The 23,249-nt window shown below is 34.3% G+C and overlaps 1 protein-coding gene across 3 annotated transcripts in view; it reads left to right on the forward strand.

The window, feature by feature from the left end:
* LOC126828215 (anoctamin-7) overlaps positions 1-23,249 on the forward strand; it is a 55,911-nt gene that overhangs the window by 5,851 nt on the left and 26,811 nt on the right. For all 3 annotated transcript variants that reach the window (XM_050557851.2, XM_050557853.2, XM_050557852.2), the window contains exons 3-5: positions 19,885-19,975; positions 21,678-21,799; positions 23,114-23,221. In XM_050557851.2, the coding sequence (XP_050413808.1) occupies positions 19,885-19,975; positions 21,678-21,799; positions 23,114-23,221 (321 nt within the window). The remainder of the gene's footprint in view (positions 1-19,884; positions 19,976-21,677; positions 21,800-23,113; positions 23,222-23,249) is intronic.

A 23,249-nucleotide genomic window follows, 5' to 3' on the forward strand; every position in this document is an offset into this window, starting at 1 on the left:
GCTTATAGAACTTGATAACCTATGGATATTCATCCATTACTAGTTAAATATAGTCACTATAACACATTATTCTCTTGAAAGTGATAAAATACATGTCTGTTTATGAAAATTGATTTTTTAAAATATTAATGAATGGTTTCTTGCCATCATGGTTTCACAGTATCTGCATAATTGATGGTCTTTTATCATAGATAATTCTCTCTTTAGTGTATTCTTGCGAAACATGCCTTATCAGTGAATATTCTCTTGTGGTGGGTGACTTGAGATTAACATCTTTGCCATTCTGATATTTACTGACACAGACTTTTGTTCTTACAACTTAATTGTCTCTTTTTTTGACAATCTGTTAACAGGCTCACACTTCAAGATTTTGTCTGTCAGGCAAAATTTCATGTATTTGTTTATCTCAGACAGACAAACTTTTTAGATGGTCAGTTTCGCTGTCTGTCAATGAAATGTGATGCCCTGCTGTTCTTCTCTGACTGGGCCAATGATTATGGGCATAACCCATGCAGTGTGCTATGAGGGAAATTTTGCCAGGACAGTTGCGCTATGGCCTACTCTTATTTTTCAAATTCCAACTTTTATGTTCACGCCAATGTATTCACAGGACCTCAGTTTTTTGTCCCATCCGAACAACTATACATTGTCCCTTGCAAGGCCTTTCGTCCTACTCCACTGACAAGGGAGAACCACGATGAATTTTGTCAGTCAGTGCAGGGTTCGCACACTGGACCCTCCCGTTAGCAAGCCAACGTCCTATTCACCGAGTCACTGTGGATCCCACCAGTCTTTAAAGTCCTAATTTTTGCTAAATATGATTTAATGTATTAATACATTTTTTTTAGTGGATTAAAACATTATAACTATCAGAATTATATACAGTAATGTATTTTCCGGAGAATGTCTTGTTTTCATGAGCATTTCTTTTAAGTACTAAATTTTGCTGAATACCCTAAGCAAAATGATTATTGTTCTTTTAGCACATTGAGGTGTTAATGTTCAAATTGAGAGCTCTGAACTGGGAGTATAAGTAAAATGACTGAACAGACATTCTGAATACCTTAGTTAAATGGCATTTTCCTCTTTCCTAAAATAGTTGTTTAAAGCTTGTGTCAAATTTTTGCTAGAATTTTTCTTAGTCAGACATTTTGACCAGATATAAATAAAATATCTCAGAATTTCCACCATTTTCATGCACTTAATATACTAACTAGTTAAAAACTATGATTGACTGTCTGCCCATATGGTAAGTGGTTTGCTAGTCTGTTCTGTTATTTAAAATATTAAACGAGAAAATCTTGTATCAATATAATATTTTACTTCTACCAGTACTAGATCAATAGAATCCTATTAAGATATGATAATAATAATACCTACATACCTTTACTCATGTATGAATTAAAAAAAATTAGTCCAGTTTCTGAAGTTTCAGATTTGCTGACTATTTTTAAATCGTCTAACATGAATTGTATAAATCCGACACATTCTTTATAAATGTACATATGTACTTCAATTTCCAAGTGAAAAATCGAAAAATAAGCATTCAGTGATCAAGTGAATGAGCATCTTACATGTGACAGGTGTCTGTACACTGGGACTGGGGAATGGTTTAACTTGTGCACTTTAGATCATGAGGTGTGTCATTGAGTCAAGTGGCATGGTTTCAATTGTTTGCTTGTACGTGACCAGGAGTAGGGTCACCTGTCCATCCGTGTGGGTTTTTCCCCGGGTCTTCACTGCTAAAGTAAATTATTGAAATAATATTTAACCATAAGTTAGTCCTGAAATGACCTGGTTTGTGTCGAGTGGACGTTAAACCCCATTTCTCTCTCTGTACACTATTTGTCTTGTATTAAACATTAATTGTAGGCCTGTTATCTAATTCTGAGCACATGGTGAAATAATTCATTAACACACCTGATAATCGGCACGAAATAAAGAACAAGAAAACACTATAATTTTTGTAGGAAATGAAAGACTTTGAGGATTAATGCCCGGCGTTGATAGCATGTTGTCTGATCGACTAAACACCGTATTTCCCAGGAGGGTGAAACTATCTGATGAAATAATAATGAAATGTATTGAACAGTCAATAATAGGCAAGCTGATATCGTTAGAGAGGTGATGATTATAGATACAGTATTCATAAGACCAGATAATATTCCCTTAAGCTTCTTATTCATCCTGTAAGCACAGCATAGACTTACGTTATATAATTAAATTAATTATCCAACCTTTTCTGTTTTTTGGTAAACAAAATGATGCATAACGCCTAGTCTCTGATTACTTCATTTCGAGACAAAGCATGCATTGGCTGTTTGAGTGTGATGGTGGCTCGCTAACCAGGATTTCCCGGGAACTTGGTGTTACCCTCAAGATTTTCCAACATGGTTTCCCCGTTTCAGTAGTGCATTATGAAGGGTCTAATTGAAATTAGATGAAATTTCCCTCGTAGCATGCTGCATGGTGTATACTAGATAAGAAACCTCATCTCAACCCTTCGTGTTTCGAGATAAGAGATGGTACTATATAGATCCACTTGGCAAAGCCTGATGGAGATCAGATCAGATTTTCAATAAGCAAACCTGACAATTGATTATTGTTATTTGTAACATCCAACTGGCATTTTAAATTTGACATCTTTACGTGATGAAGGTGGGCTAATATTTATGGTGTGTACAACAACTAATCAAAGTACAAACCTGATACAGGACTAATGCACTGTTATTATGAATGTCTGTATCAATTTTGATAAAAACAATGCCTGATTCACTTTATTGACAATATTTGCAGATAAACGAAAGTTGTTTTACTAGATTGGGCTGCGTATGTTTAATATGTCCTAATAGTATAAAATTAACTTATTTTTAAGATGTTACATGCATTTTTGCCAGGTGAAACTAAAGGCAACCCATTTTATTTCATTTTGTTTGGTTATTTTAGATTTCATTTCATTTATTTAGATTTCAATAAGTTGTAGGTATCCTTAACGGTGTAAATTGTTGCCCAATACTTGCTGATTTATTTATCTATTCCTACTAAAGCATACCATTACAATATACAGTTAATATATATCAGCTCTACACCTTTCATCTCAAAATGAAACAAAATAAATGCTTTTTATATATTTTTTTATGGAAGCTTTTTTCCCTTGATAAATTTACATGAACGAAAAAATCTGTCAAACGGCTTGATAAACAAAGACATAAAGGAATCATAAATTGCCAGTAAACTAGCATCCTACATTCAACAAGAGAATGATTATAAATAATTGAGAGAATTTGATATTGTTAATTAATGTCGTGCCATTATTGTGTCTCTCGTTTATGTAAATAATTTAATACAAATTAGTATGTTTATTCGCTAGTTGACTACTATTAACTAAATTGATATAGTTACACTTTTGAGAATATATTCTGATGACCTTTTTATTGGTTGCTAACATAAAATTGCTCTAAAGAACAATTAGAAATTAGTATGTCTAATCATTATATACTAATTTAATTGTTTGGTTCGAAGGACTTGTTTTTATACGCCCACATTTTCATGTGGACGTATATTGTCATCGCCCCTGTCTGTCCGTCCGTCCACAATTTGTTTGGGGACACTCTTCAGGTCACAATTTTTATCTGATTTTGACGAAACTTGAAATATAGGTTTATCTCCCAAATCGTATAAAAATATCATCATTACACCCTGATGATGGTTGGGTTCTAATTTCGTAAAAATCGAACCAAAACTGTCCGACAAAATGACCACTCCTTGAATGGGTGAAGGAGAAACCTCAACAGGTTTCAAGCCCAGGTTTTCTGCGTGCTAACAAGAAAAGTGTGTAGAAATGCTGCTGTCCGGGCAAAATTAAACTCCCTTCCATTACACATCCAACAAAATTAACATATGTTACTCTCAAAGTATTCTGTTGATGAGTCATTTATCCCCATTCCATTCCGTTGTCTTATATAAACCAAAAATATATATATCTACCTGCTGTACAAGTCTTTTTCTCAGGTTGTTTATGTATGTTAAAAATAGGATATTATTGATCTGCTGCAAGTCATATAAAATTAATACAATACATGTACCTAGAAAATTTATCAGTATGCATTAGTGCTGGGCAATATCTAAGTTTTAGTTGTAAAGCGAAAATGTTGTATGAATTTTAACATCATATTTGAATGATTGTAAGAAAAAGAAAGAAAACACATGTGGCTTTATGTTGAGTACTGTTATTTGTGTGGAATCCATCCCTAATAAGATTTCTTTGTATTGAAAAATCTAATTAGGTTAACAAACCTACATTTATTGTGTTTACTCTCCTTACAAAATCTGGATCCTTGATACTTGAATAAAATGGAGTTTAATAGCCTATTTTCTGCACCAACTACGCTAATGGTCATATGCCGTACAGTGTTCTATGGGCAGAGCCAGATTAAGACTCACTGAGGCCTTAGGCACTTTAAAGAATTTGAAACCACAAAATGAATTTGGATTTGTCAAAATGAGGTTTATACACGTCATTTCGTTTCTCCCAGGTATTTTTTTATAAAATGACAACTTACTCTTTTACACAAATACCATCACTTTCTTATGCATGACACCAAACAATGGGTTATTTACTCGTTAAATAATAGACAGATACTGATAGATTTAGTATAATATCATAATAAAATGCTGTATAGCAATAAATTTCTAATATCGCAATATCCATATTGCCCATTACTCGTATGAATAAACTGCAAGAGACTTAACAATTAAAACTATTCCTAAATGTTAACCCCCTCTTGTGGATTTGGGGGGGGGGGGGTCATGGTGGCTAAGCGGGTAAGACGCTGGCTCACTAGCCTGGAGGTCAGGTGTTCGATCCCTGCATTAGCCGAGAAAGTTCATCCAGATTTTCCGGCATGGTTCACCCTTGTCAGTGATGCAGGATGGAGGTCCTGACAAGGACAGCTGTCTAGTCATTCGGATGAGACGAAAAACCGAGGTTCTGTGTACACATTGGCGTGCACGTAAAAGATCCCTTGACAGTTGGAATTCGATATAAGAGCAGGCCATAGTGCCGCTGTCCGGGCAAAATTTCCCTCATAGCACACTGTATGGCGCATGCCCGTCTTCATTAGCCCAGTTTGGAGCAAAACAGTAGGACGTTTATCCCCATATCATTTCATTTCATTTTCTTGTGTATTTTTATTTAAATGTCATGATCAAGCACAAAATACGCTTTTTGATTAATTTTTTTTTTTTCCCATGGCAAAAATTATTCTTAAAATTGTCATTGATTGTTTCTTTAAAAAAAATCAAATTCTCAACAGATTATTATTTTTTTTTATTGATTTCATTTAATTTAACTGAATTGATGTTCGTTTATTATATATTACTCAGAGTGTTTTCATAGTTTCACCTGGAGATTAAGCCTTATGGATAACTAAAGTGACTTTTTATTGAATTATTAAATCCGATTTTCCTCTCAAGTTTAGAACAGAAGAACCCGATAAGACAGTAGCTTATTGTCAGTTTAATCTCAAAATAGTAACATTTACAAAATAATCAGAGGAGTTAATCATGAGGAATTTAAAATCGCTTATTTAAAATCTGTGCAAATAGACCCATGATATTCTTAAAGACATTTCATCTACTTGCTTGGTCAGATCATTTCATTAAATTGGAGATAATTCGCTTTGATGTCTATCAAAATAAATAAATCATTCAAATGAAGTGAAAGGAAATGATGTTTAACACTCTACTTTTTTACACCAATTGAGCTACTGAAGAAGACTGACCATGCATGATTGTGTTACAAAGGAACTTTTCCCAGACAGCAGCACTACGGCTGACCCTTATTACAAATTCCAACTGTCAAGGATTATATTTAGTGCATGCCAGTGTGTACACCGGACCTCAGTTTATCATTCCATTCGAACGACTAGACACTGCTCCTTGCCAGGCCCTCCATCCTGTACCACTGACAAGGGGGAACTTTCTCAACCAACACCAGCATTGAAACCCCGGATCTCCTCCTGGTTAGTAGGCCACCATAATGCATTGAACTGGTTTAGTCTGATGCATGAGTTCTATGTGATTATAGAATTCCCGGTTGTACGTGACAAGCAAGGAGTAAGGTCGTCTGTCCAATCTCGTGGGTTTTCCCGGATCCTCCGGTTTCCTCCCACTGAAATAAAAATGAACCATGTGTTAGTCCTGAAATGACCTAGTTTGTGTCGAGTGGATGTTAAATTCTCTCTACAGAAGTTATTATTAAGACAGATTTCTACCTCACATAAAATTCAGTCAATTCAGACAAATTTGTTTTAAATCCAAATTAAAATGGTGAATATAACATGATTTGTCATCAGAAGTCTTCCTGTTCCTGGACATATATTTCATTATTGTTTAAACTGAATTCATTGTCACTTTTGTTCAGCAAACATCCATTAATCACTGTAATTTGTGTTGCTCATTAAGCACATAGATTGTATCAATCCCGATATTAACAGACTGTTTATTCAGTTGACATGATGATGATATAAAAAAAAATAGTGTTTCCTCCTCAGAATTTCCAACCTGCTTTCAGTGGTGCAGGAACGTGGGTTGCCTGGCTAAGAAAAGGCATCTAATTGGTTAAATAGGGTTGAAAGCACAAGGTCCCATGAACAGTTTAATATCGGTGAGATTTGTTAGGAAGATAAAAGAGCCACAAATTACTACCATTAGTCCAGTTTTGATGTTACAAAAGTATTAACTGTCATGGAGGAATTATACCAATGTCATAGAGACAGTTACATTATCAAGCATAGACAAGAAATATCAGTTACCAATTTTCATTGATTTAGTCTCTAATTTACTACAATGATTATTACAGCCGAATTTGAAAACTTAAGTTTTGTCATCAATTTGAGCATGTTAATTTTCTTCCTATATCGAATATCATTGACACAGATTTTTGGTTTATTCACATTACTAGCCTCAGATGACAGCTTTAAAGAGATTTATAATTGCGAATCGTCTGCATAAAGATGAAAGTTAATTTCATGGCTGTGGATTATATCCCTAATGGGAGTTCTGTACGTAGACAAAAAAAGTAATGGTCCTAACTCTCATCCCTGGGGGACACCATATTTAGATCTATTGATTCAGAAAGAAGACTTTTGTTCACCATTTTAGTTTACCACGTACAATTTCGAATCTTTGAGACAGTCTATTTAGGGGGTGATGGTGTCGAATGCAGCGCTTATGTCAAGCTCTTACTTTTACCTTAGCGCCGAATGATGTCATTGTTTACTCATAAAACAAAAATCTCAGTACTGTGTCTTTTTTTGTGAGCAGGTTTTATAAAAATAAAATCCATCAGCACCTGATAGTTGTAATATATGTGAGTTGAAACAAGCAGCAACAACCTTCTTTATTAATTAAAAATGAAAGACAAATTTGAAACTGGCTCAAAGTTCCTGAGGGATTCAGGATCCAAAGAATGTTTTTGTTTTTATTGGAGCAACTAACCCTTCTTTCAGTATTCATTTAATTGGCTCCTTCAAATACAATTTTAACAACTCTGTTGGGATCAGGTCCAAATGATTGATATTTGTCACAAACATTTTTGCACTTCCGTTGACTTTTATCAATTCCTTCTGTCATTCTGCTTATTCGATAACTTTGTCTTGTCTGATTTAGAATGTTGTGCTCTTGAGTGATAACATATGGCTAAAGTATTTTTTGATATTTTTTTACATGATTTATGAAGATAGTTATTCTGAAAATCCTAAGAAATGTAATTTAATTTGAATTTCTCAGAACATACAAAAAATTCTTCCAAACCAATAGAAATGTAATTTTAGGCATGAGAGATATTTGATTAGACAAGAATTTGTTCAAAAGAAATTTTTTGTCCATTCAAATGGACTTTTCGATAGATTTTGAATTATGTTGTCTTGCATTGTACTAAAGATATATTTCATGTTTTGTAAAGTGTTCAAACATTGGATGCATTTTGCATATGTCAAAATAAAGAAGCATTCATTTGCAGGATTTGGATTGTTGTGGGATTTGGGTTACCATAAACAGTGTTGTATTGGGCATCAATTCATAACAGTATTCAATAGGATGACAAGAACCAATGTTCTAATCTCTTTGTTTGATCATTTGACTTAATTGTATCTGATAGATTTATGCAGGGATGCTGATACATGGGGTAACAAGTTTAAAACCGTAATCAAACTTTTGATGTATCTTTTAAATGCCCCCATACTTTTAAATGATTCTATACAAAAAAAAAATGAATATGCAACAACATTTGTGGACTGCACTGATGACTTAGCTTCTGTGGATGTATGTTTCATTCATTGCCTGACACACTCAATGTGCTAACTAGGCTTGTTCAACCGATACATTTGGCACAATAGAAAAATAGGCAATACAATAATTTATGATAATAAGAATTATGGTAGCATTTAGTATTGTGAGATTAATTTGACTTAATGCTAATAGTAAATATTATATTGTATATTAAAACGAGAGACTGTATATTAATCAACTGAATCGAACGACACGTAGATAAAACCACATTATGAATAAATATTATAATACAGAATACATAATTAATAGCTGAATAATAGCATACATATTGTTTGTCTTGTAGTTCAGGATTTGTTTTTCTATGTAGGAATGCATTGTCCAGTGATAAAATCAATTCGTTATTGAACAATGATAAATAGATCACACTGAGCCTGGTACAGCTTTCATTCTGATATATTTCTCAAATACTGTAATCTTGAGTATCAATGTATTTTAATGAAATTTCGATTATCTCAAAAATGGAAATTTCGATTATCTTAAAAATGGAATAATATAAGTAGTAATTAGTGTCTTGCATCAGGCAGGTTATGCTTAGCATTACAGAACACTTTATGCTCCTTTTAAAAACAAAAATTCAGATGCATAGCAGTTTTGGCTGACTAAGTATATTTTTCAGCATATATGCCTGGAAATAATGATTTTAATTGTATTTATACTCATAAGAACTAGAACATGACATTTTGATTTTGTTGATGAACATATGTTAAAATATCAATAAAAAAACTGAAAAAAGAAAATTTTGTGCCAAACAAAATGACAGGGATCAGTGGGATATGTGCCTTGCAAAGCCTGAATTTGTGCCAGACTATTTGTGACGGGTGCCTTATTTTCAGGCTTGCATTACATACCATGTCGAAAAGTACATCAGTTATTATGTAAAATAGGTTGGCTCAAAGATTTTTATACACCCGCATTTTTTTTGTGGACCTTCTAGAGGTCACAATTTTTATCTGATTTTGACGAAACTTAAAATATATGTTTATATCCCTAAGATCTCTGTTCCTTTCAATATTTGCGGCTCATAACGAACCGTAACTTTCTGGCTTATAGCCCCTGATTGTATGAAAAATCGATGTTATATTTTAGCTTGTTCTCTGTCCATCTCTTGCAAAATGTGGGCATATCTTGCATGGCAACCGCTTGTTTTTAATCATCTTGTTTTGCTTGAGAGATAAATTGGAGGACTTCAGAATATAGATGAAATTTTGATTAAACATGATTTCGACATGTTCAGTATTCTTTCTTTAACTATTCTTTTGATGTTTTTATGTATATTTTTAGAAACAGACTTGATTATACCTGGAATTATCCAGAAATGGATTTGACATTTCAAATAAAGACCGACTTACGGAAATATTCATTTTCTTAAAGGGTCAGCTGGAAGTCTTAGATTTCACAGTACGCCATAAATAAAACTAGATTAAGTATACATCAAATGCCTATCGATGTCGATATCATCTGTTTATCTTGTCTGAAAATTCCAAATCAAAATATTGAGATATTTGGAAATTACTTTACTGATACATGTATAAGGCTTTTTTCTTCAGTTGTATGAGAGACATGATATTTGTGAAAATCGTTTACCACTGTAAGTATAATATCATGGTTATCCAGGCATTTACAAAGCGTGGAATTTTGTGACTTCTGGTCAACACTATCTGGAAACTAAAAGTTTTTAATTCTTCAAAAAAATATTAGAAAAATTAAGATTGTTGCACAGGACAACGTTAATGGTTGACAGCAATCTTGCACATCACCTTAAACATATCTGGGACTAAACCTTTAAAGAAAATAGAAGCCTTTGTATACGTACTAAAAGATATGATATTAACATTTAAACTAAGAGCATGTTTGTTTCTGTTTTTTTTGTAATATTTTCTTTAACAAAAAAAAGAAAAGGAAACTTCAAGAGAAAATTATCATTTTAGAAAAATTAATTTTGTGAAGCCACATAAAGTGATAAATATGCATATAGAAAGTTGAATTCTACAGCTGTGAAGCACTTTCTTAATCCTGTGAGACTGAAATATCTAATACATATTGTGGACATATTCTTAACTTAATCTAGTAAGACTGAAATATCAAATTTACATATTGTGGACATTGTCTTTACTTAATCTAGTGAGACTGAAATATCAAATACATATTGTAGATATATTGTTAACTTAATCTAGTGAGACTGAAATATCAAATACATATTCTAGTGAGACCGAAATATCAAATACATATTGTGGACATAGTATTAACTTATTGAGTTCTGGAAATAAAAGAAAGTCTGTAGAATGCTACGGAAATGAGAAAGCAATAAGCGTTACTTGTGTTTAATCAATTATTTTTACTTCTAGGTTCTATTTAATGCGATCTGTTTTCATTTATCTCCTAGTGGGTTATAATATCAATATTTCATATGAATTTTGGCAGGCAATGTTTTATATTTGAATTATGTAATGGAAAATGTAAAATATATGACTATTACATTTGAATTGTAAGCACAAAACTTCAGAAATCATAGAGAAATTTTATACAGCTGTCGAAAAGAATTCTGTAATATACAGTTTGGTGTGAAATTTGATCAATGATTACAAATGTAATACTTTTTTGATTCTGAGTCATTTAGCAGTCTTATCAATAATTAATGGCCAACTATATATATCGTGTAGCAGAAGTTCTATGTCATCGGGGAATTAAATTTTGAATTGTTCATGATTTGAGTTCATATCAAGATAGGGAGGGGTTGGGTGGCTGAATGGTTTAACACATGCTCATTAGATCATAAGCCCTGTCATTGGGTCAAGCGGAATGGTTTCGATTTCCTGCTTGTGCATGACAAGGAGTAAGGTATCAACCAAGCAATGAATCTCAGATATGTGAAGTAGAAAAGATGCCCTTAGATAGATTTCCAATTCATGTCAAATATCAGTTGTTTTGAAGGCAATCTGGAACCTGTCACAACTTAACCATCCAGAAAAGCTCCCAAGACTGGATCAAGAATAGAAGCCATTGGATTAGTTGACGTGTCAATTAACAAAATATCAAATTTCAAAACAGGTTCAAGCCATTGATCGACATGTCAATTGTATCAAATTTCAAATTGTTTTGAGAAACATGCCACAATTCAACCATACAGAACAACTCCTGAATGATTTACCTTGTTTCTCCAACCATTTAAACACATTATTGATTTTTCATTTGTTTTATAATAAACTGAATGACGATCCCACTCCATGATCTTTATTTGATTTTTAAATACGACAATTTTTGCTAATAGCGATTCTTGCAGCCATTGTGGGATGTAAAGTATTATTGATTGTCGTCTTTGGTTTGAATGAATATTGACAAAGACTAATAATTAGTGTGCTCAGGAAGTGTGGATATGTTTTATGTCTTGCATTTAACTCCAAGGTTTTATAATAGGAAACTTGATCTGCTAATGCACTTCCTTTCAGGAAAACTCATGTAAAAGAAGTATTAAGAAATGGCAAAGTTTGCAGCGTTCTATTATTAGGTTTAGAATGAGAATATAGAGTGCAAGAGACATTACAGCCCTAGAAATTTTAGTTGCACGGACAGAAAAGTTGAATGCTATAGCATCTTACTTTTCTGAACCAACCGGTCTGATGAAGACACGCATGCACCATGCTGTGTGCTGTAAGGAAAATTTTTGCCGTGACAGTGGCATTTCCCCGTACTATTCTCCAACTTTCAACTGCCATGGCCAACCTTGTGGGTTTTCTCCGGATCCTCCTGTTTCCTCCCACTACTAAAGAACCCTATGTGCAAGTGAATTATTGAAATAAAATTGAACCATATGTTAGTCCTGAAATTACCTAATTTGTATCGAGTGGATGTTAAAGCCCATCTCTCTCTCTCTCTATCTATCTCTCTCTCTCCCTTTCTCTCCAACTGCCATGAGTGAGTACTGTTATCTGCACTGCTGACCGATCTGTAAACAGGATCTGTGTTTTGTCCCTTCTGAACTACCAGACATTTTTTCTTGCCAGGTCGTTCATCCTGCACCACTTACAAGAGTGAAACCACGCTGGTAAATTTTGATGAACTTTCACAATGAACACCAGAATTGAATACAGGACCTTCTTGTTAGTGAGCTAGCAATCATACTTACAGAGCAAATAAATATTCCCAAGTAGAAAAAGAAGCTAAATTACTGTCATAACTGTCTCATATCTCATTCTTTAAAGATTTAAATTTCTTCAAAATTCACATGGGAACAAAACTTAGAAGCCATCTCAAAGAATTATATTGATAATGATGACTAGAAAGGATGATGCCAGTCTTAGATTTAAGTTTTATCAACATTAAAACCTTTGGGGACTCATTCTGTAATATTTCTAATGAATGTATTTGATAAAAAGTGAAAAATGTCAGATAAACATCAACCTGATGATGATTATGATTGTCTGTCATAATTATTGAAACATCTAAATCTGACCAGTCATGTCTATTGAAGACATCTAAACCCAACAACTCATGTCTATTGAAGACAACAATTTAGCCTGTCTCGTAATATGTGCCATAAAACCACATTTCATTTCATTTCTATTGAAGACAGCTAAACCCAACCACTCACGTCTATTGAAAATATCGAAACCAACCACTCATGTCTATTGAAGACATCTAAAGCCAACCACTCATGTCTATTGAAGACATCTAAAGCCAACCACTCATGTCTATTGAAGATATCGAAACCAACCACTCATGTCTATTGAAGACATCTAAAGCCAACCACTCATGTCTATTGAAGACATCTAAAGCCAACCATTCATGTCTATTGAAGACATCTAAACCCAACCACTCATGTCTATTGAAGATATCGAAACAAACCACTCATGTCTATTGAAGACATCTAAACCCAACCACTCATGTCTATTAAAGACATCTAAACCCAACCACTCATATCTATTGAAGACAAATACATCCGACGACTCAGTCTATTGAAGACATCTAAACCCAACCACTCAAGTCTATTGAAGACATCTAAACCCAACCTTTCATGTTTACTGAAGACAACTACATCCGACCACTCATATCTACATCCGACCACTCATATCTATTGAAGACAAATACATCCGACGACTCAGTCTATTGAAAATATCAGTACGCAACCATGAGAACTATCTCCATATGTTGATGTAATTGGGTGGCAATTGCATATTATACATGTGATTATTATACATGTTTTAGTAAAATCAATAATGTTAAGTTTATATCAGTTTTAAAATCGTGACAGTTGTTGTAAATGGTTGACAGATATTATCGAACTAAAACAGTGCTATGCCATCATTGAAATTTTAATTAAAACGGTTCTGGTTTCTTTAACTAATATTTATATCTTATTTACAAATATTGAACTACATATTGATATTTTAAAATGCACGGGATAAATATTTTTGATAAATTGGATTGATCGTCAATGTGTGTGTTCATTCACCCGACTGTATAATTTGTAAACACAGTACACTTAGAGCCTACATTTATAAATATCCATGAGTTGTTGTTAAATTGCCAATTTCAAGCCATTTATGAAGTTATTGCCCATAACTTTGTCAGTAATAGCTTGCTCAGGTACATGTATTTGTATGGTATCTAGGATCATTATTCATTTCCCAAATTAATGTTCTTGACTGAGTTAAAGTAGCACGAATTATTTGTCAATTCAAATCAACATTGGTCTTGTGATCTTACAGGGAAAAGATGGGCTTCTGATATCCAATATTCAAGACAACTTTGGTACACAAATCGGAACAAGGGACTCAAAGAACGAGGCTAGACATATTCCACAAGTCATGTCAAATGGTGACGCTATATTCTTATCTGGAGAGCATGCGCAATAAATACCATCGGTTTAGACTGGAATAACCAGACGATAAAGATTGTCTTCAATTGAGACTTCTGGCGTATTTCGCCGAACATAACTGATTAGAAATTACAGTAAAAACAGAAATGATTGAATGTAAATCAGTTTATATACATTCATATTACATTATTATATGTGTTAAAACCTATTTGTGTCAATTTCTAGATCCCAAATATTAGCGATTTAGCTCCTTTAAAATACACCAATATTTGCAGAAATGTTGCTCTTGACTATGACAAGGTACATCAAAAATAACGTGTGAACGTAATATTTGTTCAATTCATCTTCCTGAAGGGTTGGTTTCCACTGATCTGAATGTATGTTTCCATTGGTTAATTGTTGGTTTTTCTTCTCTGTTGGTTGTAGTGTACATGTAGTTTCCATAAGTGGACGGTTGAATACAAAGTCTTGATTTTGATGAAAACTGAAGGTTTCTAATTTTAAACCCATTCATGTTGATTAAATAGACGAAGGTTAAAACAGATCATATATATAACTGAGGTAATAAGAATATTTTTATTAATTAAAACTCTAATCTTTGTAATAAAACTATGATGAAAACCAATTTTTACTCCATTTGTATATTAAAAGCTATAAACCCTGTACCAGATGTCACCTTTATTTCATAAAACTCAGACTACAAATCTTTAAAAGAATCAATATTATATGGATGGTGTTACTAACATTTTAAATAAACATTTATGTAGGTGTGTAATATTTTTATTCAACCATTTAAATTTTGAGAATAATATTAAAATTGATTGATTTTTAATTGTTTAAACTAGTTCAAATTTGGATGCGGCGACAGGGTAAGACCATATGGTTCAAGACATGAGTTTTAAAAATGAATTATTAATGCTTTCTGAGAAATGGACTTATGAAATAGGTCGGAATAACTCTGCTTATAATTGATGGTGAATATCTTTACTGGACTCAAGCAAAGATTGATTGAGATTTTGGAACGCAATAACTCTGTTTATGATTAAGGTAGAATGGTTAAACATTTCTACACGCCCACATTGAAATGGGATCTTGTATTATTGTGACCCCTGTCTGTATGTCTGCTGCGATATTTGATTAGACCTGCGATTTTTATTTATAATATTTTTTTATTGCAAGTGCACATGCCAAATTCCAACAAAAATGCTGTTTTTGCTAGGCCTTCTATCTGCACCACTGATATGGGGAAAAAACGTGAAAATCCTGAAAAAGTTCTCAGCCATCACGGAGTGGTGCCAGATGGTGGGTCTGACTAGGAACAAAGCGTTGAGTCATTTAGATGAGACAGAAAATAACTAAGGTTTACAGGCAAAATTTTCCTCATGAAACACTGCATGGCATAATCCTGTCTACATTAGCCGAGTTGATGCTGAAAAGTAGGATGCTAAACCTAATTTTCCCAGTCAGTGATAAAATTGATGATTGTCTGAGACAGAAGATAAAGTTGATACTTCTGTAATTGAGAGTCCAATAGTCCAATAGTTTATTTAATGTACATAATAAGGTCAAGAGTTGATGGTACAATAGAGCTATTAAAACAGACAATGATTGAAATGATGCTATATATTCTGTCAACACATTCATGTCAATACTTATACCACCCCCTGTTTATCAAGACATCAGTTGACATTATCAGTTTCCTCTCTTTAACATTTATAAACTCCATGCTCTCTCTATATCCTATGCACAGCTGGGGAATAAGATAGACTGATTCGTCTCAGGGAGGTTTTTTATTCGCAGACGAGAAGCTAGATTTTATGTATGTTTATTGGATGCTTCCAGTAATTGGATGCTTGAAAGAATTCACTATGTAAATGTTGACCAATTTTTCTGCTCCTGTGCCAAGAAATCCGATTTTTTGGGGATTGATTTGTCTGATTTACGTGTTCCTGGTCAAATTTTTATTGATTACAATATAATAGAGATATTATTTTGGACATAAGGTTATATCTAAAGATATTGAAATATTAATTTTACTCTTTATTTGAAGGCCTCTCAACCTTTTCCAAAAGAAAGTATCTGCTTTGATGAACAGTTTAGTTGATGTTATCATCGTTGCACCCTTATGATGATTGATTTTGAATTTCAGACAGTAACTACCCATCAAAATGCCCGCTTCTTGACCGCAAATTGTGTAAAAGTATGTAATACCAAGGTTGTGGACCTGCCAGATATTTGGATATTTGCACATATCAGACTATAATTTCCTGGATAATGGCCCCCTGATTGTATGCAAAATCACATTTTTAGCTAGTTAATCCTCTTAGAGGACACAAATTTTATCAGATTTAAAAAAACTTTAAATATATCACCGTTTCACCATAATGGAGGTAAAATTAAAGCAAAAGTGCTTGACAAAATCGTCGCTCCTTGTATGGAAATAGTGTTAAAGTGTGTAATAAGACGGTTGTGGACCCTCTAGAGGTCACATTTTTTTTACGATTTTGATGAAACTTCAAATATATCCTTATATCTTAAAGATCTCAGCCCCTTTTGATGTTCACTCATTTCAGACTATAACTTCTGGGATTATGGCCCCTGATTGTACAAAGTATCACATTTTTATCCATCTCTTGTAAAATACGAGCATATGTTGCCTGGCAATCGCTGATTTTAATATGTGTCCCTTGTAGCCTCTGAGTCTGTCGGAACTATAATTGATTAAAATACTAGACTATTCCCAGATCTATAGTGTTTAAGTTTCACTCATTTTATTGCACAATATTTTCAGCTGCCTAGCAGACTATATACTGATTATAGCAGATTGTGAAATGATATGTCGGACTGATACGGTTGGGAATAAATACAAGATAATATTACCCAGTAATGATGTACAACACTTTTATTGCATCTTTGGGTACCAGCGGTTTGGAAATAACGATTTCATTTGTAGCTGACAAAATGTCCGGCACTAATGAAATAGAGAGAGAGAGAGATGGGGTTTAATGTCCACTCGACATAAACTAGGTCATTTAGGGACTAACAATAATTCACATGTGCTAAGGAGTCTTCAGCAGCGGAAGGAAACCGTAGGACATGGAGAAAAGCCACAAGGTTGGACAGGTGACCCTGCTCCTTGTCATGTACAAATGAAATGGGGTTTAACGTCCTACTGTTCTGCTCCTAACCTGGGCTAATGAAGATGGGCTTGTCATGTACAAGCAGGGAATCAAAACAAAGCCACTAGACTTAATGACAGACCTTATGCGTTAAACCACTAGACCCCCCCCAGAATGCTTCCACAACAGATGTTAAAGCCCATCTCTCTCTCTCTCTGAAATTGTTTTTAAAGGCATGTGGAAAATAGATTTCTTCTACAAGTATTTCCAGAAGCATATAAAGCCATGTTTTTCTTAAAGAAGTAAGGAAGCTAGAGATTTATTGATGTAGAGAATAGTTAATAGTGTTTACCATATATTGAATTATCTTATAATGGTGTGCCTGTAGCTAGGTGAAGAAAACCAGTAATAATGATGGTTATAAATGAAGAGAGAACACCAGCTTCAGATATTACACCTACAACTGATTCTCATCTCATGGCTTTTATCACTTATATTCACTTGATTTGATATTTGCTGTTTATATCTTGCTATATCTATAGTTTGTCTAGGAAAACTAGGAGAAAACTTGGGCATATGATCCTTTTCCTTGTCGTGTACAAGATTGGGATTGAAACCACACCACTTGACTCAATGACAGACGTTCTGATTTAAAGTGCACTCATTGGACAACTTGACCAATCAATTCCCTGTACAGGTTACAGGGGTATAATTAGATATATATATTCTGAAAAATACAGTCATCATGTACAGGCATAGTTTTCAGGCATAAAATCTGCCAAAAATAATGGCTCAACATTCAACCATTTTTGATTGTATTTGTCTATAGCCATAAATGGACGAATCAGACAATTAAAACAGACATGTTATGGATATGGACTAGTAACTTTAATTTAATCCTGACTAAAAATACCTTGAGTCTCGTGTATCACTTTTCCAGTGTCAAATATTTTGATCAATAGTGATAAAATTAATCTAACAATCTCTCATTGTCTTGCCTCATGATCAAGGTACTTGGAAATGTCATTTTGGTTGTGCCAAGACCGTTTCTAAATTTCAAATGAATAATATTCTTCAGTAGATTGAAGTATTTTTGGTAGACTAATATCAGACACCTAATTTTGGAGATTGATAACATTATTTTATTTGATCAGAATATAAATTGAACATAAACAATTAAAGATGTTTGGTGTACACATGATTGCTATAAGAATCGTCTATTGATATGGATTCCATGCTCGTTCCTAATAGCAAATCAAATTTTCTAAACCTTAATTTTATCCTTCACCTCAGTTAGATCCATTTGGAAACAAACTGTTGTCATTAATTGATTCTGATGCAATCTGATTAAAATACAGTTCTATATTTCGTTTCGTTCTTTTTATACTTTCGAGTCGCGTCAGGGGTCGTACTAACGGCTTTTGACCCTATGACGTCAGACATTGATTAATAAATCAGCGTTGACGTTTCTAGTGGTTTACCCACAGTTCCATGCATGGCCAAATCCCTCACACTATCCAGAATGCCTTTTATATATATAACAATTCTTCCAGATCCTAGTGAAATGAAATGAAATAAAATGGTGGTTTAACGTCCTACTTTTCTGCTCCTAACCTCGGCTAATGAAGACGGGCATACGCCATACAGTTTGCTATGAGGGAAATTTTGCCCGGGCAGCGGCGCTACGGCCTACTCTTATATCAAATTCCAACTGCAAAGGGATCTTTTACGTGCACGCCAATGTGTACACGGGACCTCAGCTTTTGGTCCCATCCGAACGACTAGACAGCTTTCCTTGTCAGCCCCTCCGTCCTGCATCACTGACAAGGGAGAACCACGCCGGAAAATCTGGATGAACTTTCTCGGCCAATGCAGGGATCGAACACCCGACCTCCAGGCTAGCAAGCTAGCGTCTTACCCACTTAGCCACGTGATGCCCAGATCCTAGTGAAGTACAGACAAATAAAACTAAATTTTGAACTATAAAAAACAAAATAAAATAGGATCTGTGTTTTAATCAGATTGATTTTGATGATTCTATTCATTGAGCCAGAAATATACTTGTATATCTCATAAAAATAACCCCAATCTATACTCTTTGATTTTATTTAATTCCATAGGATTGAATCAGTTCAACTGACCAATTAACTAAAAATATAATTATTTATTGTTCCACTCATAGTTTGAACACAGCCTGTAATGGCAGATTGCGTATATACTTAATAAAAGTTTGAATTTGGTTGGCCTTTGAAGATTTCTTTAATGATCATTTCTGAGCCAGTGAGTAAGTTGCTGGCTCACTAAGTAGGAGGCCCTCGGATCAATCCCGCTGTGGACCCCAAAAAATCCTCAAGATTTTCCAGCTTGATTCTCCTGTCAGTTGTGCAGGACCTGGCAAGGATCAACATCAAGTCGTTCGAATGGGATGAAAAAAACAAGTCATGTGTAGTGCTTACACATTGGATATGCAGCTGCCTTGGCCAAATTTTGCTCATAGCACACAGCATGGTATATATGTCTGTCTTGACTCTTCATTAACCTGGTTGCACATAAAAGTAAAATGTTATTTCATTTAATGATTATTTCATTATTTTACAGAGTCCAGATTCTGAATTTGATGTTGAAAGTGAAAGTGCCAAAGTAACTTCCAGTAAAGATTGTTTTTTTCGAGATGGAGTCAGAAAAACTGGTAAGTAAAACTAATGACCTCGTTACAGCAACATAAAAAATTGATTCTTTGATGGAAAATATGCAGTAGAATATAAACAGCTTTTCTTTCAGGTTTGAGTTTAATGACCCGAAACCTTGCAGGAGCATCATATTTGTCACTCTTCACTGACTTCACTGATCCAGTTGTTTTAAAGTAGTGTTTTTAACGAGAAATAAATTTGCATTGATTACCTCTAATGACTGTGATGGGTTTCATTTTCTGAATTTATAATCAGTAAATAACATTATTATTTACTACATACAGTGAACATTTTTCTATTAATGTACAGTATGGAATTAATGAGCCTTAAACTTTGCCATGATACTTGAATACATTTATATGATAAACAAGAAAGTCTCCTATAATTAGGCTGGGATGGCCGAATGGTTAGCACGTGCGACGTGCGTGTTGTATCATAAAGTCTGTCATTGAGTCAACTGGCATGGTTTCGATTCCCCGGTTGTACGTGACAAGGAGTAGGGTCGCCTGTCCAACCTCGTGGGTTTTCTCCGGTTTCCTCCCACCGCTAAAGAACCCTACGCGCAAATGAATTATTGAAATAAAATTGAACCATATGTTAATTTCAAAATGACCTAGTTTGTGTCGAGTGGAGGATAAACCCATTTCTCTCTCTCTCTCTCTCTCTCTCTCTCTCTCTCTCTCTCTATCTATCTCTCTGTCTCTCTCTCTCTCCCTATAATGCTGTTTTATTCCACACCTTTATATCTGTGTTATTGCATGGTACTTCAAACCCAATACCATCTCTACAGTCTGGAGATTTTTAAGAATTTTTAGAATTTTCTCTTGAGAAAAAATCCTAAAAAATCTCCAGACTCCAGTGGGCTTTGAATTAAAATGCAGTAACAAATATAAAACAACCTAAATCAATAGATACTTCATCATAGTTAAAAATAGATTGTTATTGCACAGTCGGATTTCTACATTAGGTCTGTCATTGAGTCAAGTGGTTTGGTTTCGATTCCCTGCTTGTATGTAACCACTTGCCCAGCCTCTTTGGTTCTCTTCCGGTCCCCTGGGTTCCTCTCACAGCTAAAGACCCCTACACACAAACAAATTATTGAAATAAAATTGAAACATGTTAGTACTCAGATGACCAAGTTTGTGTTGAATGGATGTTAGACCCCATTTCTCTCTCTCTTAAGTCATGGTGAAGAATCATTCTTACCATGCCTGCCCCCACCGACTAATGTTTTCCCTTTTTTAGCCAGTGACCTACAGGGCTTAACTCATGCCCCCATTAACTTTTTACATTTTGATATCTTGATTAGAACCATTTGATAGAAGTCAATTAAATTTGTCTACATATTTTGGGTGGATCCTAATTGCCTATTCAGATTTGTTCAAATGATTTTCTGTTATCCCTTATGGGTGCTCTCAAGCACATTAAAAGGAAATATTTTGACCTGATTGGTTTCAACCTAAAACTGATAGGTACGTTTCTTGCATGGTACTCATACAGATTGGTTTAGATTAGGCTAGGTTCAGAGAGATTATTAAACTGACAACCTAACTGAACCTACTGATGGGCGATTAAAGCCTGTTGGGCTCTTGTTGATAAGGATGGAGAAATAATTGGGACCCTGGGGATGATCAACATGGCCTTTAAGTAAAACAAATTGTCTTGATGTATTGATCTATTTAATATTATATTTTTTTACAGATTTCATCCTGGCATATGAAGAAGCCATTGATAAAAAACCTAAATCATCAGAATCTAGAAATACTGAATGGAGAGAGAAATTTTTCAAAAATCTTAAGAAAGCTGGGCTGGAAATGGAAGAGGTAGGTTACCTCGAGATATTGTATCAACTATTTGATCGTTGGTGTTGGCAGAGAAAATTCCTCAGGATTCTTTAGCACTGTTTGTCCTAGTCAGTGGTCTGTAAAGGAAAAGTATTAAGTCAATCAGATGGTCTGTGTATACCATTAGCAGCTCAATAAAGATCACCTGAATTTGGAAATCAAAATTAGAGGAGGTTGTAGCAGGGAAAATTTCTCTCATAGCGCAAAATGGGCTGTCCATCCATTATGCCAACAAATTAAACATGCTGCTATCCCTAAAAATGAATCTACTGCCCTAGAAATCAAACATGCTATCCCTACAAAAACATCTACTGCCATAGGACAAAAAGGGCTTTTCATCTATCATGCCGACAAATTAAACTTGCTATCCCTACAAAAGAATCTACTGCCATAGCACAAACTGGGCTGTCCATCCATCATGCCAACAAATTAAGCATTTTATCCCTACAAAAGAATCTACTGCCATAGCACAAAAAGGGCTATTCATCTATCATGCCAACAAATTAAACATGCTATCCCTTCAAAACAATCTACTGCCATCCGAAATCAGATACTGTACATGATAATGAGGATGTGAAATAATAAGCAGTACTTCTCAGTCCAGCCAGAAGCAACGTACATGTGATCTCTATCACTGCCTTTAACCATATAATAAATAGCAGAATTTTACTCGGACTAATTGCTGTCACTGGGACTTTCAGCAAGGCCATTTATATTTATAGCAATGATCCATTTGTCTTGTTATGAATGAGATTTTTATATCAATACATTTATTGCTCTTGACATAATGACTGACATCTACTTATACGACTAAATACAAGTACTTTTGAAATATTTGCCAGTGTTTTCTAGCAGACAGTGCAACTCAACTACCCCAAAATCAGTGAACAGTGCACAATTACAACAATGGCAATCCAAAATAAGATTAAAATTATACCCTTTCTACTACCATGTGACACTTATTTAGACTTGTGTTTAAAATTGTCATCTGACAAAAAAAAGTATGTATAAGAGTACAGGAATGATTATTCTGGCATTTAATCAAACAAGGGGTAACAGGTTTGATCCTAGTGTGGACCAAGAAAGTTCCTTGGTAATTTCCATTCTAGTTTTCCCCTGTTAGTGATGCAGGATTGAGGGCAGGGCAAGAAAAAGCATCATATCATTTGGATACCTTTGGCAGCAGGTGAAGATCCCCTTAAATTAGGCTGTAGTGCAAACGCCATTCTATTTATTCATTCAGATTATTGATGAAAGTCGATCTTGTTAAAATTTTTTCCTTTATCTTTTAAGGAAGTACTGGAAAGTGAGAGAAAAATTATTAATTTTGTGAAAATCCACGCACCGTGGGAGGTGGCATGTGCTTATGCTGAAGATTTAGCTTTACAGGCCCCATTGCAGGTAATACCATACATTAATTAGTAATTGA

This window comes from Patella vulgata, chromosome 7 (assembly GCF_932274485.2).
Source record: "Patella vulgata chromosome 7, xgPatVulg1.2, whole genome shotgun sequence".
Taxonomy (NCBI): domain Eukaryota; kingdom Metazoa; phylum Mollusca; class Gastropoda; family Patellidae; genus Patella; species Patella vulgata.